This window comes from Lycium barbarum, chromosome 11 (genome assembly GCF_019175385.1).
Source record: "Lycium barbarum isolate Lr01 chromosome 11, ASM1917538v2, whole genome shotgun sequence".
Lineage (NCBI taxonomy): Eukaryota > Viridiplantae > Streptophyta > Magnoliopsida > Solanales > Solanaceae > Lycium > Lycium barbarum.
This window is the reverse complement of record NC_083347.1, coordinates 101,062,823-101,089,293: the sequence shown is the minus strand read 5'-3', so window position 1 is coordinate 101,089,293 and position 26,471 is coordinate 101,062,823. Positions and strand designations below refer to the sequence as shown.

At 34.7% G+C, this 26,471-nt stretch overlaps 1 protein-coding gene and 1 long non-coding RNA gene across 2 annotated transcripts; one reads left to right on the top strand and one right to left on the bottom strand.

Moving 5' to 3' along the window:
- Positions 1–1,426: 1,426 nt before the first annotated feature.
- Positions 1,427–8,323, bottom strand: LOC132616903 (uncharacterized). The gene is made up of 9 exons (XM_060331659.1): positions 8,036–8,323; positions 5,067–5,202; positions 4,847–4,947; positions 3,862–3,987; positions 3,638–3,758; positions 3,362–3,446; positions 2,717–2,830; positions 2,570–2,609; positions 1,427–1,849 (listed from the first exon to the last, which is right to left on the bottom strand). The coding sequence occupies exons 1-9, from the start codon at positions 8,207–8,209 to the stop codon at positions 1,697–1,699; spliced, it is 1,050 nt and encodes a 349-aa protein (XP_060187642.1). The 5' UTR covers positions 8,210–8,323; the 3' UTR covers positions 1,427–1,696.
- Positions 8,324–13,175: 4,852 nt separating this feature from the next.
- On the top strand, positions 13,176–15,291 carry LOC132618211 (uncharacterized). Its single transcript, XR_009574026.1, has 3 exons — positions 13,176–13,472; positions 14,000–14,050; positions 15,001–15,291. It is a non-coding gene; the product is annotated as an uncharacterized LOC132618211 (long non-coding RNA).
- Positions 15,292–26,471: the final 11,180 nt, after the last annotated feature.

The window sequence follows — 26,471 nt, the reverse complement described above, 5'->3', positions numbered from 1 at the left end:
TAAAAACAAAGATTATTATATTGCTTTATGTTGATGCAGGTATGGTTCAAAATACTCGAAAAACGAGTATTGCAATGGTAGCCTTGGTGGATAGTAAATGTGCTTCATGCCTATGGTAGTCCAATTCATTTTGTTGGAAAAACCGTGATAGTTGAAGCATTGGCAATTTAAAAAGCAATTCATACTACGGTGGGGCAAGGATAGAAGAATATAACCATATTATCAGATAAGTCAATTATGACACAAAGGCTTAATAGGAAAATAGCCCACTTCTTGAGATGTAATTACTGTGTGAAGATATATATTTGGTCTTTCAGGCGCTATCCTGCTTTTATATATATATATATATAAAGTAAACACGCTAATACGTGTAGCCATAGATTAGCTAAGTTAGCTTCATCACTATTTCATGAAGTCTCTTGGTTTGGGAACCTTCACGTGTTAGGTTGTCAATGAGGCTTCTTACTGCTTTGTTCAACTGACTTTGTTTTGATTAATGCATATCAATTTTGTGAAGAAAAAAATTATAAATGTCCTAATTTGTTATTTGCTAATTTTCATTTATAACTATTATCTGTTGATTTGAGGCGAATACTAGGTACAATATTTTCAACGGATAACCGTTTCACAAACTGTTTTTCACATTTCAAAAAACCGTCATCTTTTCCATTTGTGTCACGTTGCTTAGGTTTGTTTGAATGAATAAATTCACAAACTTTTTAAAACTGATTGATACTTACTACCCTTCGGTGTCTTTGGGTTTAAAGGATGTCTTCCTTTTGTTTCGGATGCAATTCGTGATGAACCAATAAGTAATTCGATGTATTGTCATTTAATAGAAAATTTTGAATTTCTCCAATATGTTAGATAGTGATCGTTTTGCCATTTAAAAAGGCACCTTACGGTAAAAAATGATTTATTGATCATATCAATTATTTTTGTGTTTTGTTAATACTTAATAATATCGAAGATCCTTACTGCCATGTTAATTTCAACAGGATAAATTGTTGAAATTAATCGTAGTATAGAATCCGAAATATATTTTATTCAACGTTCAATTAATTGTTTTGTTTTAGGTAAACGTAGTACCAGGATTACTTGGTACCCGAATTCATTATGAAATTTTAAAACGAGATTATCAACCCTTGGATATCCTCGATTACCTCTTTCCTTTTTCTTATTTACTTAAATAGCAAACAAAACCCTATCCAGCTTAACCGAATACATGTTTTTCATTATGCACTAAAACCATCTCCAATGCTACGAACCAAACATTCGCTAAGTATATGCACATAATCTAGGAATTACTAATCCCAGTATTACAAAACATGCATTATAATCCCAGCATAACTTTATATACGAATCAAAGGATTAACATTCATGGAACAATATAGGAATAGGTGTTAAAAATCTAAACATGCAAAAGGAATAGAAATGATTAGTTGATATTAAAACTACAGTTCTTGCACAATTTAAACACATTTTGGGTAGTGATGTTTACAAAACAAAACAGTTAAACAGGAGGAAAAGTCAATCCCTGGGCAAAAATGGGAAAACTTGGAAATAACCCCAAAGGCAATTATTAGGAATCGTCAACTAGACAATTCTAGTTTATATTTTTATCCTTCAGGACAAAGTAAAATCCCAAAGAAGTATTTCCTGCCCTACAACTCTTGTATATCTTTCGGCAAGTCTTCTACCTGAACCACCATCTCTGAATAGTAGCAACAGGAGTATTCATGAACGGGGCATATCGTTGAAGAAGAGGATTTACAAGCATCCCGATCTTAGCCCACACACTCTGATGATAACCAGCAGTAGCAGGAGCATGATACATAAGCTTCAATATCTGCAAAGAGTTGCATTAATAGTCATTATAACTAACTAATATGTCGTACTCTCAATCAATGGGAATATTCGGGTATCAAAGCTGCCTAAGGTAACATGTACCGGACCAAGAAAAAAGGGAAAAAAACGCTGACTTCTTCCAAGGTTTAAAAAACTATAACTTCTATTATTTCAACAACAACAGCATAAAAAGTGAGATCCCACAAGTGGGGTCTGAGCAAGGTAGAGAGTACCCAAACCTTATCCCTACCTTGTGGGAGGTAGATCGGTTGTTTCTGATAGACCCTCCGCTCAAGAAAAGCGGTTTCAAAAAAGAATTGAAAAATAATACAAGAGTGAAAGAACTCGGATGAAAATAATAAGAAAAGAAAAATATCGACAGCAAAAATAGTAAGATAACCACATCTTCTATTATTTCATCAAGTTTACATTCTGAATCATGATGCTGTCAAAGTATGCGGGGTGGCAAATGGGTTGCGTTCGTTGGATTGGGTGGGTAACAAGTAGGTGCATACCCAACCCTGATGAGGTAAATGCTGGATTCAATTTCCTCCATTCCAACAAGAAATGTTTCCACTAAATGACACGGAAACAGTGACAGACAGAAGAAAGAAGCAACAGAATCACAATTTTAGTCATTTGCTTCAATCGAAGAAATAAATCATTTGAAGGAAAAAAGATGCTAATGATACAAGAACGGAAATGAAAGAACAAGACAAACCTGCCAATACATGAATGTTTGTATAATATTACGCTGCCACCTGAAATTTCATGAATAGGAACAGTTATACGCAAATAAAAATCAAAATAAGAATTGTCACACAAGATAACAAGCACCCGTAAGTGCCAAAAATAAGTTCAGACTTACGATAATAGAGAGACAACTAGAAGAAATCCCAGTCCAATCTCAGCCTGTGAAGACAGTATGTTAAGAGTAGTTACGTTTGACTCGACCCATACACAAGCCTCTTCCAAGTACTTCCTGTAGGTTGTCAACAAGTACAGATACATGAAAAAACTCGAAAATACCCAACCTACCATCATTAAAATTTGTTCGGGGGAGGGGGTATCAAATAATAGCATTCACTGAAGGCATTTAGACAAAATCACAAACGTACAGAGCTTTCAATGTTTTGACAGGTACGGGAAAAGGTGATATACAACTAGAAGGTTCACATAGATGACAACTTCAAGAAGAGATGATATACAATTTCTTTCTGTGCAATCACAATTGCAGGTTAGCTACGACTTAGTTTAATCCATAATATATAAGATAGCTTTCACTAATCAATATTAGCAGTGGGAATGAACTGTTACAAAAACCTACCTCACAGATCCGGTTGGAACATCAAATATTCCTGAGTACAATTATTCGATTATTTAATAGGATTGCTACAATGCTTTTCTCCTAATCAGGAATGTGTTTTGATTTCAAACGATTTTTTCATCTGTCTAACAGTTTCAAGAGAAACGGCTTTTAATTTCTTCGGTAACTCAACAAACAACTTTTTACCTGTACAAAGAAGATCTGCTGAAGTTACGTCGGAGAAATTTCGCAACATGTTCTAGTGCTCGGCATAAAACAGGAATCAGAGCAACTGCAAATCATTAGTCATGAACAAATTATATAACGTTACACAACTACTATACATTTTTTTTTATGACAAGGGAACCCGCAACCACTACCCTTTGGGTGCGCACAAGGTAAACCCCGCTCCTATGCAGCTACCATACATTAAGAAGAATATAGCATCAAAAGAAAAAAAAGGAAAACTTGAGTGTAGCTCACATTTCAGGAATAGATGGGAAGTGACAAAAGTAAGGCAGTAAATGAAGTAGATGAAATCCTTTGTCACAATCACGGACTGTAACCAAACTTGCACTGCTTGTAAATTCCAAGCCCTCGGTTTCTATGAAAAGTTACCAGATTAGAAATAGCCGCATAGCCCAAAGGACAAAAAACTGATCTCAAGTATGAAGTTCAACAAAATAATTTTTTCTTAAAAATATTACCCCATATAATGAGTGTAATGAATATAGCGAAGAACATGCAGTTCCCAAGAAGGACAGTCGATATGCTCTTTTCGACAGATTTGCAGGTGTAAGCGGAAATATACAGAGAACTGCCACAACAAAAACCTGCAGGAAGTGTACCAAAAAGCAGTTTAAGAAGTACCTAACTATTTAGTAGTAATACCAAAGTAAGAGTATCAAACCCAATCATTGAAATCTTGCTCATTGAGTCGCAAACTGAAGTTCATAGGCACAAGAGAGTATACCAGGTAACAAGAAGAAATGATTAAGTCAACCTTAGAGAAGCAAAATAGTGAGAGGAGCTTCACTAAATCTTGACCCACAAGTTTCCGAGAGGTCACAAACGACATCTTTTTTCTTTGGAGGGTGGTTGGGTGGGAGGAGGATTTGGGGTTTTTTTTTTGGGGGGGGGGGGGGGGGGGGGTTCAGAACGAATTATGCACCATGACATCTAGAATAACCAAGGAATTAGGCTATAACTAAACCATTACTTTATTCTTGATATACAGGTCACAAGAAGTGAAAGGCTATGACAAAGTTGTTTCTAATTGATAATAAAATCACCTCTTCCCCACAATCTTTCTGCTTTTCTTTTTCAAATTTACACCCCTGCCAGCAGATGTCAAAAAATAAATCAATTGAAAACAAGGCTATAGTAGAGCCTTGGGGAAGAAATAATTCTATACTTAAATTTTCCATAGACACACCCATACTCCTAAAGAAGGCATCGCAACTACAAAAAGTTGGCATACGTAGGTATCAAGAGTCAGTATTAGTCTAAAGGAATGAAGGTCCTATCCTTGTTGTATATAATCCACCTTTCCCTTATTGCTAATAATGAGTTAACCATTTGATCTTCTATGATATAGAAGAAGCTTCGATATTCTGGACTCAAACATGATTGTGTTTAAGTTGTAAAGAGATTTTCAACATGTTTCCCATCACTAGCGTGAATATACAGTACCCAAGCATTCACTGAAAATTGTATAGTTTGTCGGTCCCATCGAAGTGATGTCGGATTTGAAGCAGGGGTTGTTGACGTGCCCGAAGTTCTACTAGCTTGTCCTACAAAAGAAAACATATAAATTGCATTGAAATGAAACAAATATTTACACTTGAAGTGAAGAATTTCTCCAGAAGGAAGAACCTTTTTACTTAATCAAAATTCAACAAGAAGCTCATACCAGTGTTACGTTGTCTTGGCTGGTTATTAGAAGTTGTGGACGATGATGTTGATGATGATGAGGGTTGTGCAGCTGATGGTCTTGCTGGTTGGGACGAACTGCTGGTAGCCATTGGCTCAACCACTAGACCAGGGTCCTGAAATATGGATATACTATCAAAAAAACCAAAGCACCAAAGCAATCTCCCAAGATCAACACAAAAATGTAAAGATGTGTCCCACATCAGATAACTGAAATGGTATTTTAGGTGCAATAAAGCTCAAGGATCCGTCAAAAATGCAGAAGTGCTACTTCAAGAACTTGAACCGACTCCCCACTCTTACCATTATTGTGTATTAAAATCCTCACTATGGTATCAGCCTACGTTGCTAAGAGCCTAGGAGTATTCACACACTATTATATGACGGGATGTCAGGACACTCCCTTCTGATTTTCATCTGTTCTCCCAAAGAAAACGGAGGACGAGGTAATTAATCAAGTGAAATAAGGTATACTACCAACAATAAGCTCAATGAATAGACAACTAAAAAGCTAAGCCATTCAATTATCCAAAAGAGAAGACAGTCCTATACCTCAGGAATATGTAACGAAAACAGTTAAAGGTACAGAGAAATAACAAAAAAGGGCAGCCCAGTGCACTAAGCTCCCGCTATGCGCGGGGTCCGGGGAAGGGCCGGACCACAAGGGTCTATTGTACGCAGCCTTACCTTGCATTTCTGCTGGGAAAAAGAAAAGTAGAAGCTGGAGAGGAGGGAAAAAGCAGAATTGAGATTCTCCTTTTAAAAAGCCCCAATTTCTGGAAGTCCATGTACTTAAGGATACATAAAAGTAGGAAATAAGATGAGAATAAGCTTGGACAATAGGAAAAAATAAGGACAATGAGGATGACAACAAAGTGCAGTACACATATTCAACAATTAAAAACAAGAAGCCAGTAATATTTAAACGAAAGTACATTATTCAGAAAAAGATCCCATGAGATCAGAAAAGCCTGCGTGAATTTCATGTCGCACCCTAAGTTACACGGACTCGGGTGCGGGTATCCGATACGGGTACGGATTCGAGTGTCGGATTCGGCAAAATCTAAATTTTAAGATTCGGGGGTGCATATCCAGTTATGGATACGGGTGCGGGGATTCGGCTGTAAATATGAAAAAATATAAAAGGCATATGAAAAAATACATTCCAAGAATAATCCGTTGTACAAATGGGTCAATTTTATTATGTTCAACTAGCAAATATGTCGGTGCTTTTGTGCGATTAAAAATATAAATTAATTATCAAAAAACTGACATGCTAATAATTAATTTTAAAATTATCCCTATATTGTATAAGAAAGAAACATTTATAAATAGCATAATTAGGTGTCTTTCAATTTTGTGTCACAAGTAGCATATAATGGAAAATCAAGGGGATAAAAATAGCACATATGAAGAATAAAGGGGTCATTTTTGTACATTAACACAATTAAGACTTTTAAGAGTCCTAATTCAGCTTGTACACGACTACACGTCTCCTCCAGTTGTAAGCAGTCGTCTTCTTCATATTCCCCAAATTTCCTTTTCAAGCTTTTACAGAGCAAAGTTTTCAAGCCTCTAGGTCGTCTCTTTCACAGTCTTTCATTCTTTCCTAAAGATAGAAAGAGAAAGCCACTCAAGGCCGAAAACAAACCCTCCATCTATATCACTGCTTCTCTCTGCCATCCGAACTCAACACAACCTTGTATTCTTGGTTTATCTAAACCATGAAGCAGCAAACATGAGATAAAAGTACTATAATATTGAAGGTATGTCATTTTCCTTATATTAAATCAGTTCTATTTTTAATTTTGAGAAATCAAAATCTCAAAATTTTCCCCCAAATTTGTTGACGGACTCCGGTCAAAGTATCCGTATGTGATTGACCGTATCCAGAACGTTTGCCGTTCCCGCACCCGCGCCCGTCCGTATCCAGGACGGGAACGGCACCCAAAATGGCGAGTCCGCGCACCACATCAATAAGTGCAAGGAAAAAGAAAGCAGCACAACAACTTACAGTTAAATGGAGTTCGGCAAAACCTAAACGACTCTTTTCTTTGAAACCAAAAAAAAAAAAAAAAATCATGTTCATTTTGAAGAATCACATGCTTAAACAGTCTACTCCACAAAGCAAAAAAGTGCAATTTTTTTGAGATTTTCTACAGACATTTTCAGTGCAGAGAGTAAAAGGCCCTGAGCAACTTTTTTTTCCTGAGCAGTTCAAAGTTACAGGCTAATATCCATAAAACTCATCCATAGTGCACTTTTAACAATTAATCAATCAACTTCATCTCAACTTGAAATGGACTATAAGCCACTGAATACCTAATCAATTTACCCAAAAACCCAAAACCTAATTTTATTTTTTGAACACCCCATGGTTACGTTGAATCAAGATAATTTACAACTACGAGCCGTATAACACTTAAGGCTTCAAAATATAAAAACTCGACTCCCAACAAAGTGCAAAAAACAACATTAATTAAGGCTTCCAAATTAAGTGATAGACGTTAGATAACATATACAGGAGTAAACAAAGTTCCCACTAAACCACATCTGAAGTCCAACGATTTTGAGCATACGAATCAATTATCAACTTGGACCAAATCCCAAATTAGTTGAGGTGGGTTATACAAGTACTTTTCATACATTGGGTTCTACTCTAAACCCATTTTTAAATTATCAATTGAACTACAAAACAGGCTCATATATATATGAAGTGCACATGTAAAATTAGGAGAGTGAATAACACAACCAACAAAGTGTAAACACCACAAATCGAGATTAACACATTAATTAAGACTTGTAAATTAACTAATACACATCACTAAACCCCATCTGAAGTCAAAATAATCATCAGTTTTAACACTTGAACCAAACCAAAATTAAACTAGAAAACAGGTATGTAGATATATAAGGAAGTGCAGAGAGGGGGGAATTAGTAATACGTACGATGTAGCGTTGATAGAACTTGCGCTTAAAATGGTCAACGACGTCGTTACGAGAAGCCATATGAGGAGGAATAAGTATATTTGACCAATAATCAGCCCATCTTGGATCATTCTCATAGTCATATACTGATGCTGCTATACTCTTCAGTTTCTGTGAATCCTCTTCTCCTCCCATTTTTCCCTCTTACAACTCCCCTACTTTCTTTTCAAAGGCGATAGGCGTAAGAGAACAAGGGTTCACGATGAAAGAGAGGAATATCACGTTTTTGACTTTTCCCTAAGGAATGAATTTATTTCACTGGTTTTGCAAGAAAATGATTTTCTACTTTTACAATTTGAACGGAAAAAATAAAATAAAAAACCATACATAAATATATTTTATTTGTAATTTTAAAAAATAATATTTATAATGGATTATATTCATCCAAATATAACTCAATATATTTGATTATAGATTACTAATTACTATAAATATAAATATTCAGAATGGTTGTATGAGGCATAATGCTAGCCAGTAAGAAACGCCTCGGGGTGTTAATGGCTTTTTTAAAAACTGACATAACTGGTCGAATCAAACCGTACCGAATTGAAAGTTTGATTTTTTTTAATAAAACAATAGATTTATAAATAAATTTAAAATCGTACCGAGTAATTTAGCAGTTTTTAAATTTTATAAAAATAAATCGAAAAAATACCGAATGAGGATTCAGATGAAAGGAATATGGCGTTTTGACTTTTCACTAAGGAACCCATCAAACACACATAAGGTGTTTTGGTACGGAGGAAAATGTTCTCAATGAAAAGCGTTTTCCTCGAAAATATCTTTTTGGAAATAAGTGGGTTTTTTATTTGTCTTCTAGTGTTTGTCAAGCAAGTAAAAAAAAATTATTAAATAAAAAGCATTTATACGCAATCTAGCAAAAACTACGAGGTTGGACTGGGGTGGGAGAGGCTTTTAGGGATTGGGAACATTGGGTTGATGTGGAGGAAAAAATAAATTTGAATGTCAGTTATGAAACTTATTCTTTTAATTTTCATTAGGGAAGTCATTTTCTCATTTTTTTTTTTAATGAAACTTATTTTTCTTATTTTCATTAGAGAAGTCATTTCCTATTTTTTTTTTTTTTATGGAGCTTATTTTTCGAGTCCGCAACTTAAATGACCCAAAAAGCAGTGAGAGGTACAAAAATAACCCATTAAAAAAAAGTTACATAACTAACATGTGCGCACTAATTTAGTACGCAGTAGAACCAAACTGTAAATTCTCATTGCGCACTAAATTAGTGCGCAATAGATCTTTAATAAAACGGCCTACCATCTTCCACACCCTAACGGTCCCCCCACCATTTTATTAAAAAAAAAAAGGATCATCAACCAAAAAACAGTGGTCCCCACCTTTAAAAAACATCGTTTCGTGTTATTTTTTAATCTGAAAGTCAATATACTTGGTATATTCAAGGCAAGGAACAAGTTTCAAAGCTTAGATTTCGGAATAAAGCGGCGTAGAACTCGCTTTCAGAAACTCAAAAAGCAACCTTCAATCTAGGTATTTTACTATGAATTTTCTATTACATTGTTAAATATATTATCATCCTAAGCATGATTAATGTGGGTTTCAAAAAAAAAGAATTACTCCAAAAAAATAACGCAATAGGGGTTGTCCAGTGCTCGATCAGCCCCTTTTTCATTTTTTTTTTAATTTTTTTTTGGTTAATTGTTTGATTATTATCCTAAGCATGATTAATGTGGGTTTCGAAAAAAAAAGACTCCCCCCCCCCCTCTCCCCCCCCCCCCCCCTTTTTAAATTTTATTTATTAATTGTTTCATTAGCTAATTATTAATTATTTGTTAATGATATGTTAATCTTTAATTATTTGATTAGCTACTTGTTAATTATTTGATAATGATATGTTAATCTTTAATTTTTTGTTAATGATTTGTTTATTGTTTGATTATAGAAAAATATACTAATTTATTACGAAAATAAGAAAAATAAGCTCCATAAAAAAAAATAGAGAAAATGACTTCCCTAATGAAAACTAAAAAAATAAGTTTCATAAGTGACATTCCAATTTATTTTCTCCTCCCCATAAACCCAATGCTCCCAATCCCGAAAACCCTCTCCCACCCCATCCCAACCTCGTAGTTTTTGCTAGATTGCGTATAAATGCTCTTTATTTAATAATATTTTTACTTACTGGACAAACACTAGAAGATAAATAAAAAACCACTTCTTTCCAAAAGATATTTTCGAGGAATATCACACAAAAATATTTTATTTTTAAAATAATAATATTTATAATGGATTATATTCGTCCAAATATAACTCAGTATAACTATTAATTTAATTATATGACATGTATTTTTGTAAAAAAAGAACAGTAAAAATAACACACAAGAATCTTGTTAAGATATTTTTTCTGTTCAAATTAAGTGGGACGGAAAATTATTTCCTCTAAAAATGTTGGCTTAAATAGGTGATCAAGTCATAATTATGAGAAGTCTCACCTTATGGACGGGAAAATGCACAAAAACACCGTCAAACTTATCTCGGATATGCAGTATAACACACTTATTATTTGTGGGAGTCCTATTACCCTTAAAACATTTTAAAGCGAATTAAACATCACCCTAAATGTTGATGTGGCACCAGCAATGTAAGCACATCCCTCAAGCACGTGCGTGCAAAGACAAATAGCAGCTCAAAGTAGGACCTTTTTACACCATGTGTCCGAAATATTCACAGAAACAACATATTTTTTAAGGGAAAAGGGTCAAATATACCCCTCTACTTTATCTTATTAGCCAACTTTACCCTCTGTTAGTAATTGTGAACAAAAATATCCATACCGTCTACAAAGTATACACTTGTACTCTTAATTGGATGGAAACCCCAACTCCCACAAAATTACCCGATTTCATTAAATATACCCAATACCTTACGTGACCCGCCCCACCCACATTTTTACATAGCCCCCATCCAAATATACACCTCTTCGCGTTCTAAAAACTTTTCTTTTCAGCTCAATTGTGTGCTAGAATCAGAACATTAACTTTGGAAGATAATTGTAGAAATTTAGCAATATAAAAGAAGATGTTAATTAAAACTTGGATAAATTTCGCATGGTGGAAGAAGATGAAATCAGGACACGGTCGGGGAGGGGCGGGGCGGGAAGGAATTGGGTAAATTTTTAAAATTGGGTAATTTAATTTGATTTGGGATTTTCCATCTAAATAGGAGTACATGTGTAAACTTTATTAACTGCAGGGGTATATTCGTCCACAATCAATAAGGGAGGATAAAATTAGCTAATAAAACAAAGTAGAGAGATATATTTGACCCTTTTCCCCCTTTTTCTAAGATGTGCTACCTTCCCTCCGCCCATGCCCTCCTTATATCCATTCCATGTACACCATAACTTGCTTAAACAGTGTTACCACCATCCCTCTCCAAACCTTTCCCTCCTCCACCAGTGATTAAAATTCACTATAAGGGGTCATTTGGTTTGAAGACAAGTTATGTTGGGATTAATTATCATGGTATTATTTCTTATTGATTGTTTGGTTTGTTGTATTAAACGTAACATGCATTGCAAAATATCTAACCCCCTGTTTGGATGGTTGTTTCCCGTGGTTCATTAATGTATGGTTTTCTATGAAACCATGTTTGTATCTGTTGTTCTTAAATTATGTGGTATGGTGTTGTAAATCCGTTGTAATTCCGTGGTTACATAACCATGAAAAAGTTCAATTTTTGTAACCACGGATTTGGTGGTTTTTGCGTGGTTACGTATTTCATTTCTCCATTGTACCCCCACCCTACCACCCACCACCCCAACCGCCACCCACTACCCCCACCCCACAACCACTCATCCCCACCCTACCACCCACTACCCCCACCCTCATCCCACAACCACCCACCTCACACCACACCACCCACCTGTCCACCACCCCCACCCACTACCTCTCACCACCACCCAACCCCACCCCACAACCACTTACCCCTACCCTCATCCCACAACTACCCACCTCACACCACCCGCCACCTACTTATTTTTTAAAGTTTCTATTTTATCCTTTACCTGAGTTTTATTGATATATATAAACTAAATTCTAATTAAGAGTTAAGGTTATTTTAGTAAACTTACAAGTTATTATACAGTACTATACAGTCAAATCAAACAATACAAATGTTATTAAATCACAACAAACGATACAGTCTATCCAAACATTGTGGTCATTAATACAGTACAATACAATACAATACCATTCAGTACCATACCACACTATACATTAATGAACCATGGGAAACAACCATCCAAACAGAGGGTAAGAAAAAATTGTTTGTTTACAAAAATACCCTCCACCTTACTTAGTAGAAGAAGGTTTAAGGACCTCAAGGCTACTTTTGTCATTTTTAATATTTTATCTTGGGATAACTAATTCTAGGATTGTTATTGCACCCTATGTTACATCCCGTGTTTTCATGCGTTGGGAAAGCGTGGGAGTTAAATGACACTAGTAACGGAAACGAGGTTATCCCCCAAGCAGGGAGTGAGTGAGTACAGATGTATCATAAGGATTATAAGTTAAACAAATCAAAGAAAATAAGTTTCGTCAAGGTTCGAAATTTATTTGAATGAAATACGGTCCAAGCTATAACATCCTGTATTTCTGGACTAGGAAATTGAAACGTCCAACATGAGCAAATTTACCCGAGCTAGAGAATTTGGTCATATTCAAACATGCAAATCAAGAGCTCGATGTATAAAGGACGAAGTCCCGAAATTATTTAAGACTTGGAAGTGAGATGACGGTGATTGGAATAATATTTGGTGTATGTATAAAGAGGTTATGGACTAGTGTTATATCTCATTATCATGATAACGAGTATATGAGGTGTGTTAAAAAAAAAAATTACTTAAGTGAATTGAGATCAAGGAATTAATTATGTGGATAATTGGTTAAATGTTGGAATAAAGTGGGAGAGTAACGGATTAATTATGGTATTAATTGAATAAAATAGATAAGTTTCATTTATATGAATCCACGTGGGAACATGGGGATAAGGGAGGCTTATGACTATGCAACTATAAGAGGTTTAGGTGGCAGCAATATAGGTATGTCTTGAAGTGGTGAAAGTTAGGTAGGGGATTCGCGTTTTCAAGTAGAGGAAATGGTGATTATATTAGTTCATTTGGAGAAAATTTAGAAAGTCTCTAATAGAATAGTTGCTGCAATATTACTTGTTATGTGAGCAGCAACATGTCTATTATTGACAAGAGGAACAACATTTATTAAGAGCAGCAACGCTATGGAATTTTGTTATGGATTTCGCTTATCGCTTCAATCTCGTTGTTCTGTTTTATCGTGTTGCTGATTCTGGGCTTTCTTCAAAGTGAAGTAAGGTGGAAGAAGAGTATTTCTTTGCACATAAGGTAAGAAATCCTCTCTCCTAGATGTATTTGATTTATCCAAGTCGTATCTATATTGCTAGATGAAAGAAATACGAAATTTTTATCGGAAACCGGATAAATTGGTGTTGTAGTTCGGTGGACTGTTTTGGGAGGTTGTTCTTATGAAATTATGTGAATGGAAATTAATTGAATAACCTGGAGGTGTTGTTGTTGTTGTTGTTGTTAATATTGTCGAGAAATTTCGGAATGAAGACGGGGTTTAAAACTATTGTTTAATTGACAAGCCGAGCTTGTCGTTCATCGCATTATTGTTTGAATTATTGAAACTATTTTTTTATTATTGAGGGGCTGGATCGATGGGATTAATTGTTTATGTTTTTAATATGGTTGTTGGTATTGTTATTGATGATTTGGCCGAGTTGAATTCTCGGGGTTTGTTGAATTTATAAAGGAAATGCTGTTCGAATTTCTATAAATGAAGTGCTAGCTTAGGGTTGGATTCCTAAGTACCTATAGCTAATGTTTGGTATCTACTGACGTTGTTGTAGATTTTGGGAAGCCCGAGACTTAAGTTTGGATTAGCTTAAGAAGCGGATAAGGTATGTTAAGGCTCGTTCCTTTCTTTCAAAGGCATGATTCCTATGGTATGATTTCATAAATGTTTCCGTAACCTTCTTGTTTTCAAAAAGCTAAAATCCATGGTTCTTAAAGCTTCTCATGATGTCTAGGATAAGAATGATTTTATGATGGTGACAACGATAATGATGATTTTGTGTTTTAAGAACTCAAGTTATGATTTTAAAGCGAATATGAGAATGTCGAGCTACTTCTAGATTTTTTCTCAATTTTATTCATTAATGGCGACTCTACTTCTAAAGGCTCCAAGGTTTGTGTAAAGTTGTCCCTTCGTTCCTTTTGGCATGAATTACATAAAACGAGCGAACGATGAGCATACATGACTCCAATGAACTCTAGTTCTCTGTGGTACTTGACATGACAGTTATCTTTGATTCTCAAGTATTGGTTCATTCTAATTATTCTATCGAGTCTCAGAGGATGATTCAGTTTGTACATGATTGCTAATATTCTATTCGTGCATACTAGTAATGTATCACTTCACCGAGTCCCGGGCCGGGTACATATTCGTGCACAGTTTCATTGTATTGTTCACCGAGTCCCTCATTAGAGGGTCGGGTACGGTATATATTTACATTTCACCGAGTCCCTTACTAAAGGGCCGGGTACGGTATATATTTACATTTCACCGAGTCCCTTACTAAAGGGCTGGGTACGGTATATATTTACATTTCACCGAGTCTCTTACTAAAGGGTCGGGTACGGTATAATATATTTACATTTCTAGTCATTGCCTTCGGGGCTATTTACATTATTGTTCTCTGTCTTTAGGGCTATTCACCGTACTGGTTGTTTCTAGTACTTTCATTATGATTTATGATTCATTCCTTATGATTACTGCTGCCTTACATACTCGGTACATTGTTCGTACTGACGTCCCTTTGCCTGGGGGCGCTGTGTTCATGCCACACAGTCCCATATTGTTTTGCAGGTAAAAGTATTCAGATAGGATGGTTGGCTATCAGCTGGGATTGGCAAACTCCATTTTCTTCCTGGAGCAGTGCCGAGTCATTATGGTTATCATATGTGTGTATGGGTATGTCGGGGCCCTGTCCCGACTTATATGATTCAGGTGTTTACTCTTAGAGACTTTGCAGACAGTGTCCTGTGGTTAGTATGTTAAGATGTCATGTGTTGAGTAAAACGACTATGTAGGCCGATATGTCAATTTGACTTACTCGTTTTTTGATTAATTGAGTATCGTTCGCAAATTTCTATGGTTTGACTGAAAGTACTTCATTATATTTTTGAATTTTTTTTATATGTCCAGTTTCATTATGTGAATGCCAGAGGGTTCGCTCAGCTCTAAGTAAGAGCTGGGTGCCCATCATGCCTTGATGGGATTGGGGTGTGACACCCTATGTCAGGGATAACTTATCCTGTTACTATTTTTAATCCTGGAATAAGTTATCCCATAATTAGTAACCAAACAAGATATAAGGCGGTACTAAATTTTTATCCCGCGACTATTTTTCCTTATTCATCGTACAAAACGATCCCTTATTGTTTAGGAAAGAAATCCAGCAACTTCTTATCAAATAAGAAAACCAGCAACCTTAGATCTGTATATACACAGTTGCATCATAGATTTCGTGTCCAGAAAAGAAAACCTAACAACCAATTTGCTAAACTAACATCGAAGAATTAGCTTGTGGTGACCTTTTAGTTGTGAAATTGCCACGGGTAACTTGTGGGGACCACCTGAAATCAAAACCCAATTAAATTTGGGATTAAGAAGATTGGAGTCCAAAATGTATTTTTTTCAAACTTCTTAATCTTTTACAAAATACAAAAAGACCCCAACTTAATCCAAAAAACCCACCAGCCCCCTCTCCTCCTCCTCCCACCCATCCCCCTTAATTTTTTTTTAAAGTTTTATTTTTTAATTTGCTTTTTCACCAACCCCGCCTCCTCCTCCTCTCCCCCCCCCCCCCCCCCCCACCGCGCAATTTTTTTTTTAAAAACTTTTAATTTTTTTATTTGCTTTTTCACCAGCCACCCCCTCCTCCTCCTCCCACCCCTCCCCCAAAATCTTTTTTTTTTAAGTTTTGATTTTCTTTATTTGTTTTTCACCCCCTTACTCCTCCCCCCCCCCCCCCCCCAACCCCATGTTTTTTAAAAAAAAGTTTTGAAAAAATTTTCTTTTTATTTTTTTGCACCCCCTACCCTTCCAAAAAAAAATCTGTTTTAAAAAAAAAAGTTTTGAAAAGTTTTTGTTTTTTCGCACCACCACCACTCCCCCCCCCCCCCCCTCCACGCCCACCAAAATGATTTTTCTTGAAAAGAATTTGAATTTTTTTTTTTGGTTTCTTACTTCCCCCACCCACCCCAAAAAAATTAATTTTGTTTTAAAAAAAAGTTTTGAAAAGTTTTTATTTTTATTTTTTGCGCCCCCACCCCCACCAAAATGATTTTTCTTGAAAAGAATTTGAATTTTTTTTTTTTTGTTTAAGAAAAGTTTGGATAAAATCCAGGTTGTTGTTGTTGTATGTTTGTAGTGAAATAGATGGTTTTTCTGTTGCTGTCCTGGTATGGTTCAGGGTTTAGGAAAATATATCCAACAGATAGTTTTTTTGTTCTTGTCCTAGTATTTATCTAGTTCTGTTTGTAGAAGATAACTAACAGATTTGTAGTTATTGCAACAAGTTCTACACTTTTTGTAACAAGTAGACAATCTGTTGCAACGACTCACTAATCTGTTGGACATAACGTCAGTTATTTGCTTCTGTTTGTAGAAGATATCTAACAGATTTTTAGTTGTTGCGACAAGTTCTACACTTGTTGTAACAAATAGACAATTTGTTGCAACAACTACAAATCTGTTGGACATGGCTTCAGTTATTTGGTTCTGTTTGTAGAAGATATCCTACAGATTTGTAGTTGTTGCAACAAGTAGACAATTTGTTATAACAACTACAAATCTGTTGGACATAGCTTCAGTTATTTGGTTCTGTTTGTAGAAGATATCCAACAGATTTGTAGTTGTTGCAACAAGTTCTACACTTGTTGCAACAAGTAGACAATCTATTTATAAATCAGCAAATGTTGAGGAAAGATATAGTCAAATTGGCAGCCAGACTAACAATTAATCCTCAGAAGGAGATGAAGAACAGAGCCAAGAAGCAGTAGATACAAATGAAGAAAGTGAAAAAGAACTAGAAGATGAAGAAACTGATGATGGAAATGAAGGAGATGGAGTAGATCAAGGAAATCTGCTACACCCCAGAAGGCAGTTGCTGAACAAATTATTACTTAAGTTGTGGCATTTGGAGCCAAGGTTGTTGTTGAACAATTTCTATTTTTTTTTTTGTCATTTATGTTATTTGTGAATGATGTTTATGAACTTATTTATTTTGATTAGTTGTGGTACTTGGAGCCAAGGTGGCTGTTGAACAATTTCTGTTTATGAACTTATTTATTTTGCTTACTAATTGTTGCAACAGATGCATACAGTTGTTGAAGAAGTTGCAACAAGTTACTAATCTATTTCAACAAGTTACTAAACTTTTTAAACAAGTTGCTTAGTTGTTGCAACAAATTACTCACCATGTTGGAAAAAATCAAACAATTGCTTAAATTATTGCAAAAACTAAAAAATATGTCGCAACAGATGAGTTAATTGTTGCAACAGATCATACACCTGTTGAAGAAGTTGCAACAAGTTACTAATCTATTTCAACATATGGATCAGATGTTTAAGCAAGTTGCTTAGTTGTTGCAATAGATTAATCACCTTGTTTGAATTATTGCAACAACTTACTCATATGTTGCAACAACTCCTCCATTGTTGCAACATATTCACGATATTGATCACATTGAACTCCTTTGTTTATACTGAATAACATTGAATTCGTTTGTTTATCACTAAATATGGTTGAATTAAGTACTTCACGTCAAATCACTCTAATGATCATTCGATTTAGAAATAATACACTATTGCCCATCTAACCCATGAAATTACTATCTAATCCATTAAGGATGTTAGTAGATATATATATAGTCATCACTAAATACCATTTTTTCCTTTGTTTAACACTAAATATGGGTGAATCAAGTAGTTCGCATCAAATCACTCTAATGATTACTCGCTTTAGTGCATACTGACTTAGTAGATCATTTTTTCTGACTCGAAATACATCAAATTCATTAAGTATTATACATTGATCACTAAATATCGTTGATTTCCTTTGTTTATCACTAAATATGGGTGAATCAAGTAGTTCACATCAATTCACTCTAATGATCACTCGATTTAGTGTATACTGACTTAGTAGATCATCTTTCCTGACTCAAAATACATCAAATTGATTAAGTATTATACATTGATCACTAAATATCATTGATTTCCTTTGTTTATCACTAAATATGGGTGAATCAAGTAGTTCACAGTGCATACTGACTTAGTAGATCATCTTTCCTGACTCAAAATACCATCAAATTGATTAAGTATTATATATTGATCACTAAATATCGTTGATTTCATTTGTTTATCACTAAATATGGGTGAATCAAGTAGTTTACATCAATTCACTCTAATGATCATTGAATTTAGTTCATACTGACTAAGTAGATCATCTTTCGGGCTCAAAATACCATTAAATTGATTAAGTATTATGTCTTGACGACTACGTATCGTTGATTTCCTTTGTTTACCACTAAATGTCATTGACTCCCTTTGTTGATCACTAAATATGGGTAAATCAAGTAGTATCTATTGCAACAACTGTAATATCTATTGCAGCAAGTGTAGTATCTGTTGCAACAACTGTAGTATCTGTTGCAGCAAGTAGGTCCTTACTCTTGTTGGATAAACACAACAACCCAGTTTCTGCAACAAGTCACTCCACTTGTTGGAAAAAGCCCAACATGTAACTTAGTTGCTGCAATAAGGCCTGTCAGTTGTTGCAACAAATTGCTTGTTTGTTGAAAATATTTTACCAGTTGGATAAAATCCAACAAGATACTAGTTTCTGCAACAAGTCCTGTTACTTGTTGGATAAAACCCAACTAGTTACAAAGCTGTTGCAACAGATTTATTACTTATTGGAAATTGTTCAACAATTTATTAACAAGAATACACACATTTGTCATTTGAACATGATCAACATATCATATAAATCAAGTTCACAAACACTAAGAACAGAAATTACCATTCTAAAAAAGAACAACATTAAAATGTCATAAAGTTCCTACAAATAACTATTATTACAACACAGTGCAATTAACAACTATGGAGCATTTCAGCTTGGACATGTTATTTTTTGTGTCAATTGTTTTGCATAAGGAGCATTTATTTTTCCTCGTTCACAATGATTCCCCGATTCTACGCCTCTTCTTTGTCCGCCTTCTTCCGGGTTTGCTAGGATCAACATACGGAGGAGGTATCTCTCTCTCTAATTCAAAACTTCTTTTCAAGAATTTTTTTTGGGGGGTGGGGTGGGGGGTGGTTGGTGCAAAAAATAAAAACTTTTTTTTTAAACAGTTTTCTCTTGCGCGCGCGCGCGGCCGGGGGGGGGGGGGGTTGCAAAAAACCAAAAACAAAAATTTTTCAAAACTTATTTTTTAAAATAAAATTAACTTTTTTTGGGAGGGTGGGGGGTGGTGCAAAAAAACAAAAAAAAAAACTTTTAAAAATCTTTTTTTAAAAAAACATTTTTTGATTGGGGGGGGGGGGGGGGCTGGGGGTAGTGCAAAAAATCAAAACAAAAACTTTTCAAAACATTTTTTTTTAAATAATATTTTTTGGGAGGGTGAGGGGGTGGGTGGTGCCCAAAAAAAAAAAAGAAAACTTTTCAAAATCTTTTTTAAAAAACTTTTTTTTGGGGGGGGGGGGGGAGGGGGGTTGGGGGAAAGGAGGGGGGTGGGGCGGGGGGCAAAGTGTTAAAAATAAAACTTGGGGGCAAAGTGCTAAAAATAAAGCTGAGGGTCAAAGTGTCAAAAACGAAACTGTTGGGCAAGCTCAAAACCCCTTAATTACTTATAAAAAAATCATCACCTATACTCAATAAAAAAATAAAAAATAAACTTGAGTAACCTCCACTCAATTTTAAAACTTAAAGGTCACCTATAATTAAATAGCCCAACTAACATATAGAGAATCAACTTTCTGGGACCCTTTTTCGGAAATAGGCCATGAATTGTTTTTTTTTTTTTTTTTGATAGAAAAGATTGAACCCAAATTAATTATTGTAGAAAAATGGATTTAGTATACAGAAACTAAAAAAATAGTGTATTAAAGTATCAAAATATTTGGCCAAAATTTCTAGACATATTATTGTTAGTCTTAAAATTCTATTTCTATAAAGATATTTAATCATTATATTAATAAAAAAAAAACACAGATAGTTGTTATATAAGGGTAATTTTACAAAGACTACATTGTTATAAAGATGATTGTTATTGTTATATAAGTAAAAAGCTGTTATGGATAGGTAAAATATAATATAAAAAATCGGTTCGAAGAAAAACTTAGTTGTTATATGTTGGGTAGTTAGGTTTATATTGATTACAGGGTCGAGTTTAATTGTGATCAAATTTAAATTGAGAGAATTTTTTTTTCATGTAGGTACCACATAGGAAAATAAATGTGGAGACAAGGGGTTTTAACGTACTGGAAGTAAATATGGCCCAAAAATAGAGTACAAGGCAAATATGGGCCGAAAGTTGGATGACAAGGACATATATATATATATGTTGGGTAGTTAGGTTTATATTGATTACAGGGTCGAATTTAATTGTGATCAAATTTAAATTGAGAGAATTTTTTTTCATGTAGGTACCTTATAGGAAAATAAATGTGGAGACAAGGGGTTTTAACGTACTGGAAGTAAATATGGCCCAAAAATAGAGTACAAGGCAAATATGGGCCGAAAGTTGGATGACAAGGACAAATATATATATATATATATATATATATATATATATATATATAAAGTACAACGAAGGACAAATATAACTTTTTTGTGAGATTAGAGGGGCAAATCTGACCCTTCTTCAAAAAATTTAATGGTCATGCCCTATTTGGATTGTATATGTACTGTGTATACATATACACATGAAACCAACTCAATTTATAGTGTATAGATAATGTATTTGTTCTGTATAGCTATATATAAACGTTGCACATACTACAATGCCAAAATATGAATCCTGACAAACTATGAAACAAAGTGGTAGCAAAACCCATCAGAAGAGCTCCGACGAAGAAGATCATCAAATATAACTCTTGTTAGAGGCTCCGTATAGGTCGAATTTCGATGTGACAATTCATCAAGCATCTCATGTGCACAACATATTTAGTGCAATGTGTACAAATAAGAGGGGTCATGTACCCTCCAAAATATCGGGAATTATAGTTTGGTATAACAGCTAAACATTGAGATACCTAACAATATGAAGTAAATCAAAACAGGAGCTCAACATATAGGTCGACTTCCAGTGTGACAATTCATCGAGCACCTATTGTGCACAATATATTTAGTGCAGTATATGCAACCTCATTTCCTCCTCTCCGCCGGCCATCTCCCAATCATCAAAATCCGATACGATCTTTTGCACTGGCGACACATCGGTTGAACCACCGTGCGCTGCCGTGACCATGCCGAACTTGACATCTTTTGAGGATGATGATATCGTGGAAATCGACACCGGACGGACATCTTTATGGGTGACTGCATAAACTTGATGCTTCACCGTTAAGAATGGAATCCGCTATTTGCGACAGTGACTCCGTCGACCTTCATCGCTGCTCTAGAAATCGCTGATCGCTGAAAATCTAGATCCAAATTGCAAACTAGATTCCCGAAGGGTCAATTGGAGTAAGAAATTGATCATTGGGCTAAATTTGGCAAGCTAGATGCTTGAATGGACACCCAACTTAATTTTCCCTATTTAAGTATTAACATAATACTAGTCCTTAACTCCTAGAACTAATGGGGAAAAAAAACCTAAAATTAGGTGGGACGACCAATTTTCGGCAATACTATGAGTTTTTAGACATTGTTTGAAAATAAAACTTGGAAATAACATTCGGACAAAAATACTCCTATTTGAAACATGAAGGGACTTATAAAAGTTTGAACCCAATGAATCCTTTTTTTTTTTTTTTTTTTTTTTTAACTTGTAGAGATTTGAACCTCATGAATTGTTTCTTGGTTTTGAACTTATAAAAGTTTAAATCGAATGAATCATTCCTTGATTTTGAAATTATTCAGCATATTTTGAACCTCATCAATGGTTCATTGGTTTTAAATTTATAAATGTTTGAACCCCATGGAAGCGTTCCTTAAATTTGAAACTATAATAAATTTTTGAACTCATGAATTGTTTATTGATTTTAAACTTGTAAAGGTTTGAAACGCCATGAATCGTTCCTTCATTTTGAAACTCAAACAATATTTGAACCTCATGAATCATTCAAGTCCTATTTGTCAATCCTTCAAATTCCAGCAACGCAGGAATTATTCCGTACTTTAGTTGAGAGTATTTTTATTCAAAAAAATTCGTATAAAAAGTGACTAAAATAACCGGTAATATTTGATAGCAAGTTATCCACTTCGTCCGAAAAAAACACACACATTCCGAGAACAAGTCAATCAATGGTTATAACTCTCCCTCCCAATCTTTACCAGAAAATTAAAGAAACGATGGAAAGTTTTATAATTTTCTTCTCTTGCTTGAGTTGTTTAGAGGATGAGGAAAGTAATTAATATAAAGAGAATTATTTTTTGTGTTTACACAAATTTAATTCACTGAGACATCAAAGTAAAACAAATTCTCTTTCTATTCTTATTCCAAAAAATTCTATCCAAACCAAACAAAAGAAAGCAATAAAAAATTTCCTTTCACCGTCTTCTCTATTTTTTCTTCTTCTTTTGTAATTTCCACGAAATATTTGACGTAATTTGATTCTCCATTGAGAATATTCTAAAAGCAATTAATCTATCGACAAATACAAATATTTATTATAGAAAGGTACATCCATGCCTCATATAATTTCTTATTTAAAAATGAAACACATCTTTGATATCCAAACTTAGGAAACACAGAGCGACTACAATAGAAAAATACCAAATCCAAATCACCTACCAATTGGTAGAGATAATTTGCAGTGCAATTAACAATACTTGAAAAGAAAGTGCATGAGTTCTAATGAACCTTTAATTTTGGACATGGGGTTTCACTATCGTAAAAGCACATACAAATAGAATTTCTTGGTTCTTGTCTAACGAAATGACACTCTGAAGTAATATAAAACGCACCATACTCTGATTCGCAACGGGCTTGGCAAATTGGTTTTGCATCAGTACAAATGAGAGAAATATTACTTTGCGAGGTACATACGTATCGAGCATTAGTTGTAGAGAGAACATGAGTCGTCACGAATATGGCTGCAGAATCAAATAATAGGACTAGTGTTATAAAATAGTATTCTTGTAATTTATATGTAAAACGTAACGTAACAGTTAATTTCAATAACAATCAAAGTATTCAAAATACACAAATTTATTTTTCTTTTTATGTATTGATAACTATGATTTTTGAGTCAGCTTATGCGCACTCGAGTAGAGGCGATTTGTCATAATCTTTTTTCTCAATTCATCGATCACTATGCACACTTTTTTCCTCTTTTAAATTGGTACAAAAATTTAAAAAATAAAGGATTGGATATTCATTTTGGGAATTCATAGAGGGAGTGCCTCCTCCCGTTTTTAATTATTTGTTTAAATCACAACAATGAAAAGACGTATGTTCAACTTGAAAATCAAAAAGCATATAGCTAATTCATACCACAAATGTAAGCAATGAGAAAACAGGAAGGATAGAAAGATACACCAGCGTTCTCCATTGAAGAAATTTAGTGAATAAAGTGATCATATCACTTATCTTTTATACTAGAGCTAGAAATTAAGAGATTGTAATAATAGAAATAGATCATCATAATTATAATAGATTTCTTGATGAAATCAAATTTATGATTATTTTGGTGGTAATAAGTGAAATAGAGCATCCTAATTGATGGGAGATTTCTTGATGAAATCAAATTTATGATTATTTTGATGGTAATAAGTGAAATAGATCGTCCTACATAATAGGAGATTTCTTGATGAAATCAAATTTATGATTATTTTGATGGTATAAGTGAAATAGATTCCTCCTAATTAATAGGAAATTTCTTGATGAAATCAAATTTATGATTATTTTGAAAAATATACAACTGAAGGGGATTTCTTTACAAAAAAAAAAAAAAAAAAAAAAGAGTGAAAATCTTATCTGTATAGAGTAAAAATCTCATTTTTCAATCGGTAGTAATCATCTTTGAACAATATGTGCTTATAAATAATTGAAATATATCCAATGAGTGGTGTATGAATAGCGAATTATGTTAACTTTTAATGAGTTATTTTTTTTAAATCATTCAGTACGACCTATATACGTTCTTTTTTTTTTCTTTTTCTTTTATAGGTATTCTCTACAAACATCTTTAGCGCCCCACTAGGTTGGGCTTGCATTTTAAATACCCTTGAAAGAAAAGGGCCGGCCCGTTGAAATCTGTAGCCCATAAGGGCTGGGGTTGGATTGGCTGGGCTAGCCTGTTTTGACAGCTGTACTTAGTGATTCATCATATCTACAAAATAACTCTGCAGGAGGATAAAGGCCATGGATTGGTCTATGGGTTATGGTTAGCTGACATTTTTTGATCACTTCCGAGTGCCAGTTAACGCCTGGCAATATCAGATTGCAAAGGATGTCATTGGGACTTTGGAATAGGTTGTTCCACCAGTTTCAGTTGGGGAACCTGATGCTGAATTGCAAATCTTACGAGATCAACTTGCAGCCAAGGAGGATGAGATTGCAATATAGATATACACATACAAAGTGACAATCAGATAGACGGGAAGACTAAAATCGAGAGGAAACATGGAGAGAAAAACAAAGACAATAATATATAGACATAGGGCCTGTTTGGATTGGCTTATAAGTTGCCTATAAGCTGTTTTCAGTTTTTTTAAGTGTTTGGCTGGCCAGCTTTAAGTCATTTTGTGCTTAACATAAGCCCATAAAATTAATTGGATCCGTTTGTCTTAGCTTATCTAAAGCAGCTTATAAGCCAAAAAAAAAAAAGTTGGACTAAGCCAAAAAAAATATTTCCAGCTTATAAGCGAAAAAAAATAAGTTGGACTACCCCAACTTATTTTTTTTGGCTTATAAGCTATTTCCAGCTTATAAGCTGCTTTTTTTAAGCCCATCCAAACAGGCTCGTACACACATACCAAACACAATATTATATAGACAACTATACATATACACACATACGAAACGCACGGTCGGACGGAAAAAGGATCCCATTTTGTCTCCACCCGTCGCCACCTATCACTACCTTCATTTCCACCATAAAACCAGCGACCAAACACCCCTATTTCCACCACGAAACCATCGACCAAACACCCATGTCTCCACCACAACACCAACGTCCAAACACTCTATGCATACGCATCGAAACCATCACTGAAACCATCATTGTTCACCCCAAAACCAAAAAACAATGTAGAGTTTCAATGATGGAATCCCGTTGAAGTTTTCTGAGTTGAGATTGAGGTTTTTGTGTTTCAGATTTGAACGAAAAAGGGGTAACTGAGTACTGCTGTGGTCCATTTTCGTTGAGGTCCTAATTGAGGTTTAAGTTCTCCTCGTCGGCTTTTGTTCGGAGTTATTTCTTGCTACTTCAATTTCTTTATATCGAAAGGAGTTTATATTCATCATTTGAGGTCCAATCCTTTCTATCTAAATAAATTTAATTCTGTATCCTATTGCGTTTTAGTTGTTTTCTTCTTGAATGTTAATTGTTCTTAACCTGTTTTTTTTGCTTAGTTTGAAATTAATTTCAATTGTTGAGATGTGGGTTTGTCCGTTTGTCATGACCCAACTGGCGTGTCACGACCCAATTTTACTAAGTCGCGCGGGCACCTACCATTCCCCACCTCGGTAGGCAAACCCTTTCTTAACTAGCATACAACTAGAAATGCGGAACAACAATGTAAATAACAATAAATCTCAATATCATTTAAAAATGAATAAGTGTGGAAGACATTACAATCCCTAAAGAACTGGTCTGACTCGTACAAGAGCAACTACAAGAATGTCTAATACACAAATCTGAAAGTCAAATGAAAAGCTGTCTGAATGATGGAATATAAAGACAGGATAGATGAGCCTCAGGGCAGCGACTAATCAGATGCTCACCCTAGATACTCACAAGTCAGGCCTCAAAAACTCAGCCTGGAGAAGTAGGAGTGGAACCTGTCTCAAACTCTACCCCCCAAAAAAGTGTAGCAAGGTAGCATCAGTACAAAAACACGTACTGAGTAGGCATTATAGGCCGAC

Excerpts from the sequence above, each read along its gene's own strand:
- LOC132616903 (XM_060331659.1), bottom strand. The coding sequence starts at position 8,209 with ATGGGAGGAGAAGAGGATTCACAGAAACTGAAGAGTATAGCAGCATCA. Across the intron at positions 5,203-8,035 it reads AGTTCTATCAACGCTACATC|GACCCTGGTCTAGTGGTTGA; the intron begins GTACGTATTACT and ends TCCATATTTCAG. Across the intron at positions 2,831-3,361 it reads AGCAGATCTTCTTTGTACAG|GAAGTACTTGGAAGAGGCTT; the intron begins GTAAAAAGTTGT and ends GACAACCTACAG.